Source organism: Haliotis rubra, unplaced genomic scaffold (assembly GCF_003918875.1).
Source record: "Haliotis rubra isolate DU_JTF1 unplaced genomic scaffold, ASM391887v1 Scf893, whole genome shotgun sequence".
Taxonomy (NCBI): domain Eukaryota; kingdom Metazoa; phylum Mollusca; class Gastropoda; order Lepetellida; family Haliotidae; genus Haliotis; species Haliotis rubra.
Window position 1 is genome coordinate 317,524 of NW_025767627.1, and position 22,467 is coordinate 339,990.

General features: G+C 41.3%; 1 protein-coding gene across 1 annotated transcript; it reads left to right on the top strand.

Moving 5' to 3' along the window:
* The first annotated feature begins 455 nt into the window (after positions 1-455).
* On the top strand, positions 456-12,319 carry LOC124263680 (WD repeat-containing protein 27-like). The gene is made up of 3 exons (XM_046698333.1): positions 456-2,490; positions 9,637-9,803; positions 11,430-12,319. Exons 1-3 carry the CDS (start codon positions 541-543, stop codon positions 11,977-11,979), a joined length of 2,667 nt encoding a protein of 888 aa, XP_046554289.1. The 5' UTR covers positions 456-540; the 3' UTR covers positions 11,980-12,319.
* Positions 12,320-22,467: the final 10,148 nt, after the last annotated feature.

A 22,467-nucleotide genomic window follows, 5' to 3' on the forward strand; every position in this document is an offset into this window, starting at 1 on the left:
CACGACAAGCTGTTGAAGAACAATCATCGATTTGTTTAACTGTCGAATATCCTTGTAACAAGTACAAAAATCCAGAATTTATGAACTTGTACTCTCCACACTTTATTTCTATAGCAAAACGTTATACGTGGGATTTTGTCGAAAAAAAAAAAGTTGAAACAATTGTCTTTGTTCCACACTCTTGGTTATAACAGGCTGTTTGCCACAAATTTAATATCATTGTTACAAAATATTTTAGACTCTTTGCTGGAATCACAACAAACGTCTCGTTACGTAGATGTAGCTGAAAAATAATAATTCTCAGACATAAATTCCTTCTGTAACCCTTCCCTACGTAATACCAACTAGTGAGATATCTAGCGCTGTTCTCAGAGTGAGAAAACGGGGTTTACTTCCCAGGGGACGTAACTCTAAATAAATTTGAAGACTATAGATGGCGCTGTGTGCACAGTAACCAGAAAGCGTGATTCGCAACGAGAGAATCGATGTGCATATGAAATTAAAATGTGCAAACTGATTCACTGAATTCAGTTAGGCGTCATGACAGCAACTCACAGATTTACTGTTCCGAGGGGCTACAATCAGGATCGCATCGAACCGGCAAACGACGGAGTTTACTTTGCCGTGCCGACAAAGAAGACAGATATTGGGATATGGTGTTTTCAAAGTTTACAATCGGAACCGGTGATTTTGACGGGACACCGACAACCGATCACCTCCTTGTGTTTTGGATTTAACACAAATCCTAAACTTCTCTGCTCAGCGGCTGGTGATTATGTAATTGTTTGGAATATCCACACTGCACGTGAGAAATATACGAGGGGCGAACGCGTCACTGGTCAGATCGTGGGAACAACTTTAGGCCAAGTGCAGTTCTGTTGTTTTAACGTCGATGATTCTCTTGTTGCTGCGTGTGCTGGTGACAAGGTTATTATTCTTACGTCCAACTTTCAGTCGGTAATTGCCGAGCTTGAAGGGCACAATGGTCCCGTCACGCGAGCGGAATTTTGCCCTCATTATACATCCACACTTGTTACGATATCAGACGACCGGACGTTCAAGGTGTGGGACACCAGGATGTTGTCTCTTGTGTACGAATCTGCCATCATCACATCATCATCTCTTATCAGCCTCGCGATGAACTGGTCGTCTCCCCACGTTACGATTGGCTCAACGGATGGCATACTCAGAACGTATGATCTCACTGATGGCAATAACTTTCGTAGCTTACATCAAGTTGATGTGTCTAAAGCTGTTTCAAAGCAGCGGGAAAGAATTGCAAATTTAAAAAGTAAAACAAATGAAAAAGGGACTATGACAGTCACAAAGCGAGGGACTTGGAAAAAGTCGAATTCAAAAGATGTTGATATTGAGACAACATCAGAGCAGGGTCAGGCTGTGCTGTGTGTATGTTTCTCTTATCACTCCACCCACGTGGAAACAACAGACATGGCGCCACAGTTTGGGAAATCCACTGTCAATGACCTCCTGGCGTCACGGCCTCCTGTGCTGGTTGTTGTCACCACAGGTGCCATGCTTCAGCTCAATGCTAAGAACCTGGAGATTTTAGACTTCACAGATCTACACGATTCTCTGCCAAGCGTTGGTCTGGATGGAGGGTCAAGGTGTGTCAATACTGCCGAAGTTGCAACCATCGCACAGAATCCTGGCGCCGCAGGTCTGTGGGCACTCCTGGGCACAATGTTTGATAATGAACTAAACGTGGTTCATTTAGAATTGTCTGATTCAGGTTTGTGTAACAGAAATACAGATTTTGATTCGTCCTTAACCCACGTCATATCAGGTTTGGTTGATCTTGAAGCGGGCGGAGATGAGGATGGTGATTCAGGTTTGTGTGTTGTAGCTGTAAAGACTTTGTGTGAGAAATCTCCATTAAAGTCCGAGTTGATTCCACAGTCGAAACCTGAGACCTCCAAAACAAAAACAGTGAAAACACCAAGCTATGACAAAAGGACAAAATCTGACCCGATGAACCAAGCTTTGACCTTTAAACCTAAGGTAAAATCATCCGGTTACACACAAGCCCCTAGGACAACCATGTTTAAACCCAAAATCAACAAACCGATGAAGTCAACATCACCGTTAAAAAAATCATCATCAGAAAATAAACTGTTTAATGTAGAATACCCCCTGGACAGTGATCCCCCAACGGAACTACAAGACAGGGTCAGCGTCGCTGAGCGACCTACTCCGGTCAATCGGGTGTCCTTCTCAGACGATGCTCATAGTGTGGCTTGTGCCCTTGCTAACAAAACAGCCTCAATATTCAAGTTTCCAATTGGTGAGAATGTGAGCCGCGTGTATGTAGGACATAACGGAAATGTTAATTCTGTGGCCTGGAATCACAGCAGTTCCATGATCATCACCTCATCAGATGACAAAACAGCCTCCATCTGGACCAAAGGATCAAGTGAACCGCTGCTGAAGTTTGAGACGTTTTGCGACAATATGTCCGTTAATAAGGAGCAGGTAATGCAGTCAGCCATTCATTGTAAAGAATGATTGATTGTTACAAATGATTGATTGTAATGACTGCCTGTCAGTAAGGAATGATTGATTGTAAAGACTGTTGGATTGTAAGAAATGATTGATTGTCAGCAAGGACTGATTGGAAGGAAAAATCGATTGTAAGGAAGGATTGTAAGGAATGATTGACTGTAAGAAATAATCAATTGTAAGGAATGATTGTAAGGAATGACTGTAAGGAATGATTGTAAGGAATGATTGACTGTAAGAAATAATCAATTGTAAGGAATGATTGTAAGGAATGACTGACTGTAAGGAAGGATCAGAGCTACAGATAACTTTTTGGGTTGTTGAGTTATGTACCCGCTTGTCTTCATCTCAATTGGGTATCCTAATTTTCCTTTGAGTTACCAAACAAACTGTACTCACCTCACTCAGAATCAATTGGGTGTTTTGACTTTTTCCATTAATTGTAAAAATATAATAAAGTTTAAATGTTAGTGTTTGTTATTTATATTTGATCTGTTATATGAGAAATGATATGAAAGACTGCTAGTTGAGTGTTCATGTGCCGAAATAGAACCTCTAAATATACCTCAGTTCCTCCATCTATCCACTGTTATGCAAACTAAGATTTGACAGTTTTCTGTGTACACATGTACAATCAAATTTATTGAGCATTTACAAAAATACCAGCATACTTGTACGCAACAGACGTAATAGGAATTGAGTTTTCGCATAAATATTTGCGTAATTTACGCAGATTCGCAGCTTATCTGTACCTCTGAAGGATTGTTAGGAATGATTGACTGTAAGAAATAATCAGTTGTAAGGAATGATTGACTGTAAGAAAGGATTGTAAGGAAGGATTGACTGCCCTAGTGCTCTACTCGTTTGTGAAGAGTTCTGTTCCCTTGATGTGCCAGGATACTCTGAAGTGGGTTGTGAGCGGTTTCAATCCCTGATTATGATCGTTTCCTTCCTCCCAGATTTAACATAATTCTGAGATGTTACTGGAATATCTCCCACCTTTAACATCATTCTGAGATGTTACTGGGATGTCTCCCACATTTAACATCCCACATTTAACATCGTACTGAGATGTTACTGGAATATCTCCCACATTTAACATCATTCTGAGATGTTACAGGAATATCTCCCACATTTAACATCATTCTGAGATGTTACTGGAATATCTCCCCCATTTAACATCATTCTGAGATGTTACAGGAATATCTCCCAGATTTAACATCATACTGAGAGGTAACTGGAATATCTCCCACATTTAACATCATTCTGAGATGTTACAGGAATATCTCCCACATTTAACATCATTCTGAGATGTTACTGGAATATCTCCCAGATTTAACATCATTCTGAGATGTTACAGGAATATCTCCCACATTTAACATCATTCTGAGAAGTTACAGGAATATCTCCACATTTAACATCATTCTGAGATGTTACAGGAATATCTCCCACATTTAACATCATTCTGAGATGTTACTGGAATATCTCCCAGATTTAACATCATTCTGAGATGTTACAGGAATATCTCCCACATTTAACATCATTCTGAGATGTTACAGGAATATCTCCCACATTTAACATCATTCTGAGATGTTACTGGAATATCTCCCACATTTAACATCATTCTGAGATGTTACAGGAATATCTCCCACATTTAACATCATTCTGAGATGTTACTGGAATATCTCCACATTTAACATCATTCTGAGATGTTACAGGAATATCTCCCACATTTAACATCATTCTGAGATGTTACTGGGATGTCTCCAACATTTAACATCATACTGAGATGTAACAGGAATATCTCTTAGATTTAACATCATTCTGAGATGTTACAGGAATATCTCCCACATTTAGCATCATTCTGAGATGTTACTGGAATATCTCCCACATTTTACATCGTACTGAGATGTTACAGGAATATCTCCCACATTTAACATCATTCTGAGATTTTACTGGAATATCTCTTAGATTTAACATCATTCTGAGATGTTACAGGAATATCTCCCACATTTAACATCATTCTGAGATGTTACAGGAATATCTCCCACATTTAACATCATTCTGAGATGTTACAGGAATATCTCCCACATTTAACATCATACTGAGATGTTACTGGAATATCTCCCACATTTGACATCATTCTGAGATGTTACTGGAATATCTCCCACATTTAACATCATTCTGAGATGTTACAGGAATATCTCCCACATTTAACATCATTCTGAGATGTTACAGGAATATCTCCCACATTTAACATCATTCTGAGATGTTACTGGAATATCTCCCACATTTAACATCATTCTGAGATGTTACAGGAATATCTCCCACATTTAACATCATTCTGAGATGTTACTGGAATATCTCCCACATTTAACATCATTCTGAGATGTTACTGGAATATCTCCCACATTTAACATCATTCTGAGATGTTACAGGAATATCTCCCACATTTAACATCATTCTGAGATGTTACTGAGAACTGGAATATCTCCCACATTTAACATCATTCTGAGATGTTACTGGAATATCTCCCACATTTAACATCATTCTGAGATGTTACAGGAATATCTCCCACATTTAACATCATTCTGAGATGTTACTGGAATATCTCCCACATTTAACATCATTCTGAGATGTTACAGGAATATCTCCCACATTTAACATCATTCTGAGATGTTAATGGAATATCTCCCACATTTAACATCATTCTGAGATGTTACAGGAATATCTCCCACATTTAACATCATTCTGAGATGTTACAGGAATATCTCCCACATTTAACATCATTCTGAGATGTTACAGGAATATCTCCCAGACTTAACATCATTCTGAGATGTTACAGGAATATCTCCCACATTTAACATGATTCTGAGATGTTACAGGAATATCTCCCACATTTAACATCATTCTGAGATGTTACAGGAATATCTCCCACATTTAACATCATTCTGAGATGTTACAGGAATATCTCCCACTTTTAACATCATTCTGAGATGTTACTGGAATATCTCCCTCATTTAACATCATTCTGAGATGTTACAGGAATATCTCCCACATTTAACATCATTCTGAGATGTTACAGGAATATCTCCCACATTTAACATCATTCTGAGATGTTACAGGAATATCTCCCACATTTAACATCATACTGAGATGTTACAGGAATATCTCCCTCATTTAACATCATTCTGAGATGTTACTGGAATATCTCCCACATTTAGCATCATTCTGAGATGTTACTGGAATATCTCCCACATTTAACATCATTCTGAGATGTTACAGGAATATCTCCCAGATTTAACATCATTCTGAGATGTTACAGGAATATCTCCCAGATTTAACATCATTCTGAGATGTTACAGGAATATCTCCCACATTTAACATCATTCTGAGATGTTACTGTAATATCTCCCACATTTAACATCATTCTGAGATGTTACAGGAATATCTCCCACATTTAACATCATTCTGAGATGTTACAGGAATATCTCCCAGATTTAACATCATTCTGAGATGTTACTGGAATATCTCCCACATTTAACATCATTCTGAGATGTTACTGTAATATCTCCCACATTTAACATCATCATACTGAGATGTTACAGGAATATCTCCCACATTTAACATCATTCTGAGATGTTACTGGAATATCTCTTAGATTTAACATCATTCTGAGATGTTACAGGAATATCTCCCACATTTAACATCATTCTGAGATGTTACAGGAATATCTCCCACATTTAACATCATTCTGAGATGTTACAGGAATATCTCCCACATTTAACATCATACTGAGATGTTACTGGAATATCTCCCACATTTGACATCATTCTGAGATGTTACTGGAATATCTCCCACATTTAACATCATTCTGAGATGTTACAGGAATATCTCCCACATTTAACATCATTCTGAGATGTTACAGGAATATCTCCCACATTTAACATCATTCTGAGATGTTACTGGAATATCTCCCACATTTAACATCATTCTGAGATGTTACAGGAATATCTCCACATTTAACATCATTACTGAGATGTTACAGGAATATCTCCCACATTTAACATCATTCTGAGATGTTACTGGAATATCTCCCTCATTTAACATCATTCTGAGATGTTACAGGAATATCTCCCACATTTAACATCATTCTGAGATGTTACAGGAATATCTCCCACATTTAACATCATTCTGAGATGTTACAGGAATATCTCCCACATTTAACATCATTCTGAGATGTTACAGGAATATCTCCCACATTTAACATCATTCTGAGATGTAACTGGAATATCTCCCACATTTAACATCATTCTGAGATGTTACAGGAATATCTCCCACATTTAACATCATTCTGAGATGTTACTGGAATATCTCCCTCATTTAACATCATTCTGAGATGTTACAGGAATATCTCCCACATTTAACATCATTCTGAGATGTTACTGGAATATCTCCCACATTTAACATCGTACTGAGATGTTACTGGAATATCTCCCACATTTGACATCATTCAGATGTTTGGAATATCTCCACATTTAACATTCTGAGATGTTACAGGAATATCTCCCACATTTAACATCATTCTGAGATGTTACAGGAATATCTCCCACATTTAACATCATTCTGAGATGTTACAGGAATATCTCCCACATTTAACATCATTCTGAGATGTTACAGGAATATCTCCCACCCACATTTAACATCATCCACACTGAGATGTTACAGGAATATCTCCCACATTTAACATCATTCTGAGATGTTACAGGAATATCTCCCACATTTAACATCATTCTGAGATGTTACAGGAATATCTCCCACATTTAACATCATTCTGAGATGTTACAGGAATATCTCCCACATTTAACATCGTACTGAGATGTTACAGGAATATCTCCCACATTTAACATCGTTCTGAGATGTTACTGGAATATCTCCCACATTTAACATCATTCTGAGATGTTACAATCTCCACATTTGGATGTTACAGGAATATCTCCCAGATTTAACATCATTCTGAGATGTTACAGGAATATCTCCCACATTTAACATCATTCTGAGATGTTACAGGAATATCTCCCTCATTTAACATCATTCTGAGATGTTACAGGAATATCTCCCACATTTAACATCATTCTGAGATGTTACAGGAATATCTCCCACATTTAACATCATACTGAGATGTTACAGGAATATCTCCCACATTTGACATCATTCTGAGATGTTACTGGAATATCTCCCACATTTAACATGATTCTGAGATGTTACAGGAATATCTCCCACATTTAACATCATTCTGAGATGTTACTGGAATATCTCCCACATTTAACATCATTCTGAGATGTTACTGGAATATCTCCCACATTTAACATCGTTCTGAGATGTTACAGGAATATCTCCCACATTTAACATCATTCTGAGATGTTACTGGAATATCTCCCACATTTAACATCGTACTGAGATGTTACAGGAATATCTCCCACATTTAACATCATTCTGAGATGTTACTGGAATATCTCCCACATTTAACATCATTCTGAGATGTTACAGGAATATCTCCCACATTTAACATCATTCTGAGATGTTACTGGAATATCTCCCACATTTAACATTGTACTGAGATGTTACAGGAATATCTCCCAGATTTAACATCATTCTGAGATGTTACAGGAATATCTCCCACATTTAACATCATTCTGAGATGTTACAGGAATATCTCCCACATTTAACATCATTCTGAGATGTTACAGGAATATCTCCCACATTTAACATCATACTGAGATGTTACAGGAATATCATCATTGCACTGAAGATGCACACATTGGCAAGCAGTAAAAGAACTTGCTTGTCTTGACAAAGACCTAGGTTCACCTGTGTGTGCCCTCTACCAACACTGACTTAGTGTGCTGGCGATTAGGTGCCTGACTCTCATTGTGTGGGTGTGAATCTTGGATTGGATCCAACCCCCAATAAGTACTAGAATCTGTATTTTACAGAGAAAGTGTAACACCAAATACATGTATAACATGTTTCATGACTGAAATCTGTCCATAACTCTACAGAAGCACCTAATCAGCATGTTATATTGAGTCCGATTTAAACATATTTATTTCCAAAGAAAGGAACCGGATTGGTAAACAAGCATAGGCTTATATGAATACCGCTCCGGGATACACATTCTCTTCCCACAGAGGTTACTCCTGTCATATCTTCCTACGTAACCTCTGTTCAAATACGGCCCTTTCATGGTGTGAGCGTTCAAGACTCGTGATTGGAGGCAATCAGATTTAGTTGTGCAATCAGCGACGTTGTTTCAAAAGTGATCATTCGCAAGGCCTCGGTAATTTCCGTATGCTTCGAAAAAAACTAAATTTCTTCCCTGCGCGATGCGTAAACGTTTCTTCTAGACAGAACTCAGTAATGTTATGGCGGATCAGTGGCGTCTCCATCGCCCACGTTGACAACGGACAAGCTAGCCATTAAACGTCTTGTGTCTAACATCAACACAATTCCCCGTCAGATGGGGATATTTGTTGCCCCACATTTGCTTGTGTTAGTCAAGTTGAATCTAAGTCGATGTAACAAGTGTTCTGATTGGATAGAAAGAAGGGAGATAATTCGTGTTGCAATCTTTTGCCTCTAGGGGATTTTACGAGAACCGGGAAATATGGCCGTATTAGAACAGAGGTTCGTAGGAAGATATGACAAGTAACCTCTGTGGGAAGAGAATGCAGGATACAATGGAAGGAAGAGTAAACATGTCATGATGAATGTACAATGTGAATGATATATAAATGTTTCAAAAACGAGAAATAGCGCCAATCATTGTTAAACAGTATATGTCATATGAAGAAATTATTTTTGATCAAATATATTGAGTCCATCAGGAAATCTTTATTTATCTTGGTGATGCTTCCTGGATGTTCTGTCTGCACTAAATTTCAGGAAAAAGTAGAAATATGACAAAACCCAGTCACCAAACATGCTGGTATATGATATTGTTGTATCGGGGGACTGTATGTTATCTGAATGCTTCATGAATCAGTGCATCAGTAGTTGTCAGTTGAATGTGCTACTCCACCACTGGTGTGCCGCTCACAGGCTTCTCGTTATTACCAGGTGAAGACAGACAAAAGCAACGCATCATTTAACAGGGAGGTTAGACACGGCCAGTTCTTCTACATGGACAAGTTTGTCCTGCTGACTTGTGGCGGCTCTCTACACCTGTACAAGTATTACCTGGACGCAGCCAGGGATGAAATCAAGAGATACCTGACCAAAAGCAGGTGAGTTAATTAGCTCTCTACACCTGTACAAGTATTACCTGGATGTAGCCAGGGATGAAATCAAGAGATACCTGACCAAAAGCAGGTGAGTTAATTAGCTCTCTACACCTGTACAAGTATTACCTGGATGTAGACAGGGATGAAATCAAGAGATACCTGACCAAAAGCAGGTGAGTTAATTAGCTCTCTACACCTGTACAAGTATTACCTGGACGCAGCCAGGGATGAAATCAAGAGATACCTGACCAAAAGCAGGTGAGTTAATTAGCTCTCTACACCTGTACAAGTATTACCTGGACGCAGCCAGGGATGAAATCAAGAGATACCTGACCAAAAGCAGGTGAGTTAATTAGCTCTCTACACCTGTACAAGTATTACCTGGATGTAGCCAGGGATGAAATCAAGAGATACCTGACCAAAAGCAGGTGAGTTAATTAGCTCTCTACACCTGTACAAGTATTACCTGGACGCAGCCAGGGATGAAATCAAGAGATACCTGACCAAAAGCAGGTGAGTTAATTAGCTCTCTACACCTGTACAAGTATTACCTGGATGTAGCCAGGGATGAAATCAAGAGATACCTGACCAAAAGCAGGTGAGTTAATTAGCTCTCTACAATGCTACAACAGGTGAGATGATTATCACTGTCAGTCATTACAACAGGTCAGATGATTATCACTGTCATAGCAACAGGTCAGATGATTATCACTGTCAGTCACAGCAACAGGTCAGATGATTATCACTGTCAGTCACTACAACAGGTGAGATGATTATCACTGTCAGTCATTACAACAGGTCAGATGATTATCACTGTCAGTCATTACAACAGGTCAGATGATTATCACTGTCAGTCACTACAACAGGTGAGATGATTATCACTGTCAGTCATTACAACAGGTGAGATGATTATCACTGTCAGTCATTACAACAGGTCAGATGATTATCACTGTCATAGCAACAGGTCAGATGATTATCACTGTCAGTCACAGCAACAGGTCAGATGATTATCACTGTCAGTCACTACAACAGGTGAGATGATTTTCACTGTCAGTCATTACAACAGGTCAGATGATTATCACTGTCAGTCATTACAACAGGTCAGATGATTATCACTGTCAGTCACAGCAACAGGTGAGATGATTATCACTGTCAGTCACAGCAACAGGTGAGATGATTATCACTGTCAGTCACAGCAACAGGTCAGATGATTATCACTGTCAGTCACTACAACAGGTGAGATGATTACCACTGTCAGTCACCACTACAGGTGAGATGATTATCACCATCAGGCACTACAACAGGTGAGGTGATTGTCACTGTTACACACTACAACAGGTGAGATGATTACCACTGTCAGTCACTACAACAGGTGGGATGATTATCACCATCAGGCACTACAACAGGTGAGGTGATTGTCACTGTTACACACTACAACAGGTGAGATGATTATCACGGTCAGTCACAACGACAGTAGAGATGATTATCACCATCAGGCACTTCAACAGGTGAGGTGATTGTCACTGTTACACACTACAACAGGTGAGATGATTATCACAGTCAGTCACAACAACAGTAGAGATGATTATCACTGTCCAACATTACAACACATGACTGTGCCTGTTTCAGATACAAGCTGGTCCAGAGCTGGGCAACACAGAGTCAGACGATTACTTCCATGGCCGCCATCAACGCCTTCCACTCCCACCTCGTCATCTGTGCCGGTTCCAACCGTGACATCGAGGTGTTCGACCTCAACCAAGGTGTCCTAGCCACCTGCATACAAGACACCCACACCCGCCCTGTACACTCGGTATGTCTCAACAAGGGATCCAGCTACGCCTCACAGCCGTCGTCCGCCTACAACATCTTTGCATCAGCTGCGGCTGCAGACTGCATCAAGGTGTGGGACATGAGGTCGCAGCGCTGTGTGCAGCGGCTGGAGGGCCACCTGAACCAGGCCCACACTTGTGGACTCGCCCTCAGTCCGTGTGGGAAGTATCTAGCCTCGGGGTCGGAGGACAGACTGGTGTATATGTATGACCTGCGCGCAGGGACCTACTGCGACAGACTGCGAGGCAACACCGATGTCGTCACAGATGTCACCTTCCACCCGGCTCGACCAACGCTGGTGTCTGGGAGTCTGGACGGGAGAGTCATGTCATTTGTTCCCGAGTGATGTCGTCACAGACGTCACCTTCCACCCGGCTGGACCAACGCTGGTGTGTGGGAGTCTGGATGGGAGAGTCATGTCATTTGTTCCTGAGTGATGTCATCACAGACCTTCCACCCGGCTCGACCAACGCTGGTGTGTGGGAGTGTGGATGGGAGAGTCATGTCATTTGTTCCCGAGTGATGTCATGGTAGTAGATCTGGGGAGTGATGCCAACATGTCAGGCTGAAGCTAAATTCCTTTGTTATGCAATAACTTTCTAATGATTTGTTTCATTTTACCTTGAAGGAACAGTTCTATTCTCATGAGCTTATGATATGGACTGATTAATAAATTGTCAAAGTGACGTAATTTATATATATATATATACACATACACATACATATACATATACATATACATATACATATACATATATATATATATATATATATATATATATATATTTTAGTTCCAAGTTTCAACCAACACCCAGTATTGAGTGAATCCCACCCACGAGCCCACCATCCTCAATAAACATACAGCTAAGGCTAATATTTCACTTTCTTTATGCCTGGACCTTTTCCAGTGGTTGTATCAAATTACCCGCCCTTGATTTTCCATCTGATGTCACCAAGCTTCCTTGTCCAGTTTAATATTGTTTTAACGTAATGACTGGTCAGTAAAACATAAATGAAAATCTGTGATCCAGAGGTTAGTGTAGGTTTAAGGAAAGGTGGGCCCTGGACATGTATAGGGTGGTTGCCATCTGGATATTGAGGGTTTATGTAGTCGGACGTAGTGTAGGTTTAAGGAAAGGTGTGCCCTGGACATGTATAGGGTGGTTGCCATCTGGATATTGAGGGTTTATGTAGTCGGACGTAGTGTAGGTTTAAGAAAAGGTGTGCCCTGGACATGTATAGGGTGGTTGCCATCTGGATATTGAGGGTTTATATAGTCGGACGTAGTGTAGGTTTAAGAAGAGGTGGGCCTTGGGCATGTATAGGGTGGTTGCCATCTGGATATTGAGGGTTTATGTAGTCAGACGTAGTGTAGTTTTAAGGAAAGGTGTGCCCTGGACATGTATCGAATTGGTTGCCATCTGGATATTGAGGGTTTTTATGTAGTCAGACGTAGTGTAGTTTTAAGGAAAGGTGTGCCCTGGACATGTATAGGGTGGTTGCCATCTGGATATTGAGGGTTTATGTAGTCGGACGTAGTGTAGGTTTAAGAAAAGGTGTGCCCTGGACATGTATAGGGTGGTTGCCATCTGGATATTGAGGGTTTATGTAGTCGGACGTAGTGTAGGTTTAAGAAGAGGTGGGCCTTGGGCATGTATAGGGTGGTTGCCATCTGGATATTGAGGGTTTATGTAGTCAGACGTAGTGTAGTTTTAAGGAAAGGTGTGCCCTGGACATGTATCGGGTGGTTGCCATCTGGATATTGAGGGTTTATGTAGTCAGACGTAGTGTAGTTTTAAGGAAAGGTGTGCCCTGGACATGTATCGGGTGGTTGCCATCTGGATATTGAGGGTTTATGTAGTCAGACGTAGTGTAGTTTTAAGGAAAGGTGTGCCCTGGACATGTATAGGAATTGGTTGCCATCTGGATATTGAGGGTTTATGTAGTCAGACGTAGTGTAGTTTTAAGGAAAGGTGTGCCCTGGACATGTATCGGGTGGTTGCCATCTGGATATTGAGGGTTTATGTAGTCAGACGTAGTGTAGTTTTAAGGAAAGGTGTGCCCTGGACATGTATCGGGTGGTTGCCATCTGGATATTGAGGGTTTATATAGTCGGACGTAGTGTAGTTTTAAGGAAAGGTGGGCCCTGGGCATGTATATGGTGGTTGCCATCTGGATATTGAGGGTTTATGTAGTCGGACGTAGTGTAGGTTTAAGAAAAGGTGGGCCCTGGGCATGTATATGGTGGTTGAGGGTTTATGTAGTCGGACGTAGTGTAGGTTTAAGAAAAGGTGTGCCCTGGACATGTATATGGTGGTTGCCATCTGGATATTGAGGGTTTATGTAGTCGGACGTAGTGTAGTTTTAAGGAAAGGTGGGCCCTGGGCATGCATATGGTGGTTGTGGGTTTATGTAGTCGGACGTGGTGCAGAGCATGTATTTACAAAACCCAACATCTCTATATATACACACACAATGAGCCGTGGGGGCATCTGCAAATGAACCAGCCGTTACACTTGAGTGCACACCCACCCGCTCTGACTGGGTTTGGTATCCCGGCTGCTTCATTTCTTGGAAAGTAAACCCAAGTACAAAATATTGCACTTTTGATTTGGGATTGTTCGCTTATAGTTTTGTTTATATGTTTTTTCACAATCAGCAATATTATATGGCATGAATAAGTGATAATTGTGTTTTAATTATGTCTGATTTTTTGGTTGCACGTGACCTTTAAGGACTAGTGCTTTAACTATAATAGTTCAGGGCGAAAATGTGCTTTATTACACTCTACATAGTGGTAGAGCGAACTGCATTCCTTTTCTAAATGACCTAAATTAACAATCCTTGTTCAGGGCTAACTGACGCGCTGTTCTATTGATGCGTCTGTCCCCTTCGTTAAGCCGCACGTTACCAGAAAAACAAATGATAAACATTTTGATAACGGTTTACGTTCGGGTTGAATATCTTCTCTAAATCAAATTGAAAACTCATCACAAATATATATCTAAAAGAACTTACAAGTATACGGAAGATCAGGAGAGTTGAATTTGAACAAAAGTGTCATTTACCCTGATGACGTGTCACCACTGCCACTAGTTTTACGCCACACTCAGCAATATGTAGCAGGGCTTGCTGACATCCCACAGATGACATCCTTACCTTGTCAGCTTGCTGACGGGGTTAACCTCTTTGGTCATGTGGACAAGGTGCCCGACTTCGGATTAGAAGGTCCATGGTTCGAATCCCAGCACTGGACTCGGAAATTTTATGGCCGCTACATTGGCGCTCAAATTTGAGCGAAATAAGTCTCAGTACCCAACTATGCGGCTCGGGACGTGCCTTCTGTTGACGGGGGAGTAAAATAAAGCGGCCATAATATTTCTGTCATCTGTGGGATGACTCCACGCCCTGCTACAAATATTCCAGCTATATGGCATCCACACGGCATAACACTGGTAATTCCATATAGAGTGAAACAAGTGATGCATTGAATGTCTTTAATGATACAACGTATCTAGTAATGTAGTGCTGGGACATGACTACACGACAAGGATTTAAAACATGCATCTCGACGTCATTACTGCAACGCTCCGAACATCAGGTCTGTACATTGTGTTTCACAGTGGTATCAGAGCTGATAAAATAAAGATCAAATAAAAATAGTTGTCACGGTTTTGTGCATCCACTGTTAGTGCTTACAAACTACTTGGTTAATAAAGATTTAATCATTTTTCAATCAAGAAGAAAATACCATTTTCCATAGTTAAAATATGTTAAAAATCACTTCAATATGATTACACAATGACTTTTAGAAAGTGGTCAAATGCAACATATGTCATTTCCAAATCCCTAAATCCCAAACATAGCATATGTAACACTTAAACATGATAAATAATATCATATCTTTCTTGTTGAATTGTGGCGGTGGGGTAGCCTAATGGTTAAAGCGTTTGCTCGTCGCGCGGAGGACACGGGTTCGATTCTCCACATGGGTACAATGTGTGAAGCCCATTTCTGGTGTCCCCCGCCGTGATATTTCTAGAATATTGCTAAAAGCGGCGTAAAACCAAACTCACTCACTCACTCATTCTTGTTGAATTGGTAAAAACGAGTAAGAAAGTGTCATGAATCATATTTGATTGAACCTTAAAGCAAAGTTATTTGATGTGATCTACTTTGAGAACCAAACAGTTTGCAGTTGGTCTGCAGCGTGTTGTCAACAACATAACATAGAACATCGTAGCTGTGGTTACAGAGATAAAGCCTCAGTGTTGTATGTTCATGAATCTTATGTCAATTCTTTGGGACAGCTGCAGCATATTGCTTAAGTTTAATAATGAATTTGTTTTGAGCGGTGGGCTAGCCCACGGGTTGAAGCGTTCGCTCTTTCTGCCGAAGACCCGGGTTCGATTCCCCACATGCGTACAATGTGTGAAGCCCATTTCTGGCGTCCCCCGCCGTGATATTGCTGGAATATTGCTAAAAGCGGCGTAAAACCATACTCACTCACTCACTTAAATTTGTTTACCTGAATGTCATTATCAAAAGGATATGTCACTATTGCGGTTTCAGTGTCATAACTAATTTATATGAATATACAACAACTTATTTCTCACACACCTTTTAAGCTATGGGAGGGTCAAAGGAATTCAATGTTTTATCCTTTTCTGATAACTGTTTGAGATAACACGTATGTGACGCCAAGCGACTTTTTCCATTTCAAAGCTGTTTTTAAGCAAAATTTATGACATTTTCCCAAATCAGTATTTTTGATATACCTTTGATGGGTAGAGTGTGGTGTATGAGGGCGGAGCGGATCAGTGTGGGGTGTGTATAAGGGTGGTGTGTATGAGAGGGGTGTGTGTATAAGGGCCGTGTGTATGAGAGTGGTGTGTGTATAAGAGTGGTGTGTATGAGAGAGTGGGGTGTGTATAAGGGTGGTGTGTATGAGAGTGGGGTGTGTATAAGGGTTGTGTGTATGAGAGTGGGGTGTGTATGAGAGTGGGGTGTGTATAAGGGTTGTGTGTATGAGGAGTGGGGGGTGTGTATGAGAGTGGGGTGTGTATAAAGGGGCGTGTGTATGAGAGTTGGGTGTATGGGGTTGTGTGTATGAAGTGTTGTGTGTATGAGAGTGGGGTGTGTATGAGAGTGGGGTGTGTATAAGGGGCGTGTGTATGAGAGTTGGGTGTATGAGGGTTGTGTGTATGAGAGTGGGGTGTGTATGAGAGTGGGGTGTGTATAAGGGGCGTGTGTATGAGAGTTGGCTGTGTATGAGGTTGTGTGTATGAGAGTGGGGGTGTGTGTGTATGAGAGTGGGCTGTGTGTATAAGGGGCGTGTGTATGAGAAGTTGGGTGTATGAGGGTTGTGTGTATGAGAGTGGGGTGTGTATGAGGAAGTGGGGTGTGTATAAGGGGCGGTGTGTGTATGAGAGTGGGCTGTGTATAAGGGTGTGTGTGTATGAGAGTGGGGTGTGTATGAGAGTGGGGTGTGTATAAGGGGCGTGTGTATGAGAGTTGGGTGTATAAGGGTTGTGTGTATGAGAGTGGGGTGTGTATGAGAGTGGGGTGTGTATAAGGGGCGTGTGTATGAGAGTTGGGTGTATAAGGGTTGTGTGTATGAGAGTGGGGTGTGTATAAGGGGCGTGTGTATGAGAGTTGGGTGTATAAGGGTTGTGTGTATGAGAGTGGGGTGTGTATAAGGGGGTGTGTATGAGGGCGTGTGTATGAGAGTTGGGTGTATAAAGGGTTGTGTGTATGAGAGTGGGGTGTGTATAAGGGGCGTGTGTATGAGAGTTAGGTTGTATGTATGAAGGTTGTGTGTATGAGAGTGGGGTGTGTATAAGGGGCGTGTGTATGAGAGTTGGGTGTATAAGGGTTGTGTGTATGAGAGTGGGGTGTGTATAAGGGGCGTGTGTATGAGAGTTGGGTGTATAAGGGTTGTGTGTATGAGAGTGTGTGAGAGTAGGGTGTGTATAAGGGGCGTGTGTATGAGAGTTGGGTGTATAAGGGTTGTGTGTATGAGAGTGGGGTGTGTATAAGGGGCGTGTGTATGAGAGTTGGGTGTATAAGGGTCGTGTGTATGAGAGTGGGGTGTGTATAAGGGTTGTGTGTATGAGAGTGGGGTGTGTATGAGAGAGGGGTGTGTATAAGGGTTGTATGTATGAGAGTGGGGTGTGTATAAGGGTGGAATGTATAAGAGTGGGGTGTAGGAGGTTTAAGTGTGGGAGGGTGGAGCGTATAAGGGCGGGGCGTGGGATTGTTCTCGATATCAGTTGTAGTCTCTCTCCGGGGAAACACACAGCGCTATCGTTCTCTCTCTGACTCCTGTCTTTGTGGGCTCAGTACATTCCAGCACCGCAGGGGTGCCGATCAACTGGAACATTAAACAGAACTATTCCCTACAAGTCCCAGCATTTAAACATTGATTTAGTTTAGCAGTGTTTGCCGTGTTCAATAGATCCGCACAGGTCGCCATTCACAGAAGTATCGCCCCTCAGACCCACTTTGTACAATTCATACACTGTAGACTGATACTTCATACAGTCGCCACACAACACTCCGTGCATTGCTTGTCCATTGACAACGTTGCCAGGAGCCACTCTCAGATATATATATATATATATATATATACAGAGCAAGGGCCCTTTGTTCTGTCAATGCAGCCCGAGAGGCAATGGTATAATAACCAGGAATGTATTGTATACCGAAAACGACGTTTAATTGTCACGGAGGCCTGTCGCTGACGTCATTCATCGTCATCAAAATCGACAATGATCTTCACAAATTTGGGATGTTTCGCGTCTCAGGATATAATGCAGGTATGATAGTGTTAACTTGGTCTAACTACATAACTATAGACCATGCAGGTCTGGTAGAGTTAACTTGGTCTAACTACATAACTATAGACCAGGCAGGTCTGGTAGTGTTGACATGGTCTAACTACATAACTATAGACCAGGCAGGTCTGGTAGTGTTAACATGGTCTAACTACATAACTATAGACCAGGCAGGTCTGGTGGTGTTAACATGGTCTAACTACATAACTATAGACCAGGCAGGTCTGGTGGTGTTAACATGGTCTAACTACATAACTATAGACCAGGCAGGTCTGGTGGTGTTAACATGGTCTAACTACATAACTATAGACCAGGCAGGTCTGGTGGTGTTAACATGGTCTAACTACATAACTATAGACCAGGCAGGTCTGGTGGTGTTAACATGGTCTAACTACATAACTATAGACCAGGCAGGTCTGGTAGTGTTAACATGGTCTAACTACATAACTATAGACCAGGCAGGTCTGGTGGTGTTAACATGGTCTAACTACATAACTATAGACCAGGCAGGTCTGGTGGTGTTAACATGGTCTAACTACATAACTATAGACCAGGCAGGTCTGGTGGTGTTAACATGGTGGTCTAACTACATAACTATAGACCAGGCAGGTCTGGTGGTGTTAACATGGTCTAACTACATAACTATAGACCAGGCAGGTCTGGTGGTGTTAACATGGTCTAACTACATAACTATAGACCAGGCAGGTCTGGTGGTGTTAACAGACCAGGCAGGTCTGGTGGTGTTCTAACTACATAACTATAGACCAGGCAGGTCTGGTAGTGTTAACATGGTCTAACTACATAACTATAGACCAGGCAGGTCTGGTGGTGTTAACATGGTCTAACTACATAACTATAGACCAGGCAGGTCTGGTGGTGTTAACATGGTCTAACTACATAACTATAGACCAGGCAGGTCTGGTGGTGTTAACATGGTCTAACTACATAACTATAGACCAGGCAGGTCTGGTAGTGTTAACATGGTCTAACTACATAACTATAGACCAGGCAGGTCTGGTGGTGTTAACATGGTCTAACTACATAACTATAGACCAGGCAGGTCTGGTGGTGTTAACATGGTCTAACTACATAACTATAGACCCCAGGTCTGGTGGTGTTAACATGGTCTAACTACATAACTATAGACCAGGCAGGTCATGGTCTAATGGTCTACATAACTACTATAGACCAGGCAGGTCTGGTAGTGTTAACATGGTCTAACTACATAACTATAGACCAGGCAGGTCTGGTAGTGTTAACATGGTCTAACTACATAACTATAGACCAGGCAGGTCTGGTAGTGTTAACTTGGTCTAACTACATAACTATAGACCAGGCAGGTCTGGTAGAGTTAACATGGTCTAACTACATAACTATAGACCAGGCAGGTCTGGTGGTGTTAACATGGTCTAACTACATAACTATAGACCAGGCAGGTCTGGTGGTGTTAACTATGGTCTAACTACATAACTACATAACTATAGACCAGGCAGGTCTGGTAGTGTTAACATGGTCTAACTACATAACTATAGACCAGGCAGGTCTGGTAGTGTTAACATGGTCTAACTACATAACTATAGACCAGGCAGGTCTGGTGGTGTTAACTTGGTCTAACTACATAACTATAGACCAGGCCGATCTGGTGGTGTTAACTTGGCCTAAGTACATAACCATACACCTCGCAGGTCTGGTAGTGTTAATATGCTGGTGTACATAGCCCCACTTTATGCCTATATTACAGGAGCCCCGTGACAGTGTGATATAGAGCTCTGACCTTCCCTACAAACACCATTGTATGGGACAATGCCATCTCTCATTCAATGCCAGTAACTGACTGACGCTCCCAATAAACACACTCTATTCTGCCCACTGAAAGACGTAGTTAGGACAGATACAGAGAGATACCCGTACTAAACACCGAGATGTGTCCTGAACATGTGTCATGTCTGTTTCAGAGGATGTTTGATTGACAGGTGACATCACCATGGTGATGGGGAAGATGCGTGGACATCATGTGATGCGATACGTGTGGGTGTGTTTCAGCTGGATTGTTGTGCAGCTGTACACAGGTAGGTAACTACCGACACGGTCCAACTGTACCTGTCTGTCAGGCGGGGCTACCCTCCATGCTGCGTGCCATATTTACACACACAAACAAATAACCACAATATAGTTACCATTACTTGGTGTAAATACATATACGTGTATAGTGGTATATATATTGACACAATTTGTGCATTTTCAACATTGCAACATCTCACCTGCCCGCCAAATGCGACCAAAAAAGCAACAACCAGAAATCAAATTTGGAGTGAAAGCATTATCTACACTTCTGAACATATTACCCAGATTGACTTAATTCGTTAAGTTACACAAACGCGTCATATAATCATGTTACACATATAGAGGAAGGTTTGTCCCGTCGTCCCTCACAGATTGTTGTTGTCGGTATTACTTGTAGTGGGTGTGTGGCAAGGTTGTATTTTGACTCCGCTTTTGTTTTCATTATTTGTAAATCAGTCAACGTGTTTCGATTATTTGGGATTGCTTTCACATGTAAACTATGCGGGTCCAAATTTGTTAACAATCTAGTAAATAAAGTAAGTCAAAAGATATTCTCCTGCGGAAATGTTTAGTTAACAGACTAAAAACCAAACTTGTAATTTTCTTCTGAAATATGGATTTTCCCAAAATTCGTCTGTCATCGAACAATTTCATGTTAGATTTTGCCGGTATGCATCATGGGTTAGTCACAAACGGTAGTGATGTTCCTGTCCGGGCTGAATCTGCGAGGCATGATGTATTTATGTTCATACTTTGTTGAGAATGGGAACATTCTGGTTTATACATCCAGATATAAGGTGTCCAAAACTATGTTACCTTGTGATGTACAGTGTGAATGAGGAGGACCCCAAACATGCATGGATGCCGTTAGATCAGTATTGGTTGGTTTTGGTGGGGTAGGGAGTATGGTGTAAAGATGTTTGAACTTGAAACAACGATTAAACAATTGTTATGCACAGTGTATGTTTAGAGATTTGTCAACTACACATATAATACTCAATGAAACGCTGATCATAATCAAAACATCAGACCAACTCTGTGAGTTATGTCCTAATAATACAAAAGTTGTTTAACAAACTATCATTAAAATATTTATACAGTTCACTGTTTGTTACGAGGGGGGAGTGCAAAGAGAGGAACAGCCAGGTGTGCGAGAAAGGATGGAGACAGCACTGCACAGGTATATGACTCAATAACTTTGTAGGCACTTGTGCTCGTGCTTCTCGTACACCTGGCTGTCCCTTTCTCTGCACTCCTCCCTCGTAACACACAGTGAACTGTGTCAATATTTTAATGGTAGTTTGTTAAACAACTTTTTAATATTAGGACATAAATTCTGCAAACATCTCTCGGAGTTAGTCTAATGTTTTGATTATGATCAGCGTTTCATTGAGTATTATATGTTTATTAGTTTTCGAGATTGCAATTCATCGGTCCGCTTTTGAGCCAAACGGACTAAAACTTGCAGCAGAATTATCTCCTTAATGATTGGGGAACACCCCAAGTATAACAATATAGAATATGTGACGGTGTTCCACATCAGAGTTATGTTTCTGGAGCGGCGATAAGTTTCCGAGCCCCGTGCTGGGATTCGAACCACGGACCTTCTGACCCCAAGACGCCTTGTCCGCATCATCAAAGAGGTTAACCCCGTCAGCAAGCTGACAAGGTAAGGATGTCTTCTGTGGGATGACTCCACGCTCTGTTACACTGACAAGGTAAGGATGTCATCTGTGGGATGACTCTACGCCCTGCTACACTGACAAGGTAAGGACGTCATCTGTGGGATGACTCCACTTCCTGCTACACTGACAAGGTAAGGATGTCATCTGTGAGGTGACTCCACACCCTGCTACACTGACAAGGTAAGGATGTCATCTGTGGGATGAATCCACGCCCTGCTACACTGACAAGGTAAGGATGTCATCTGTGGG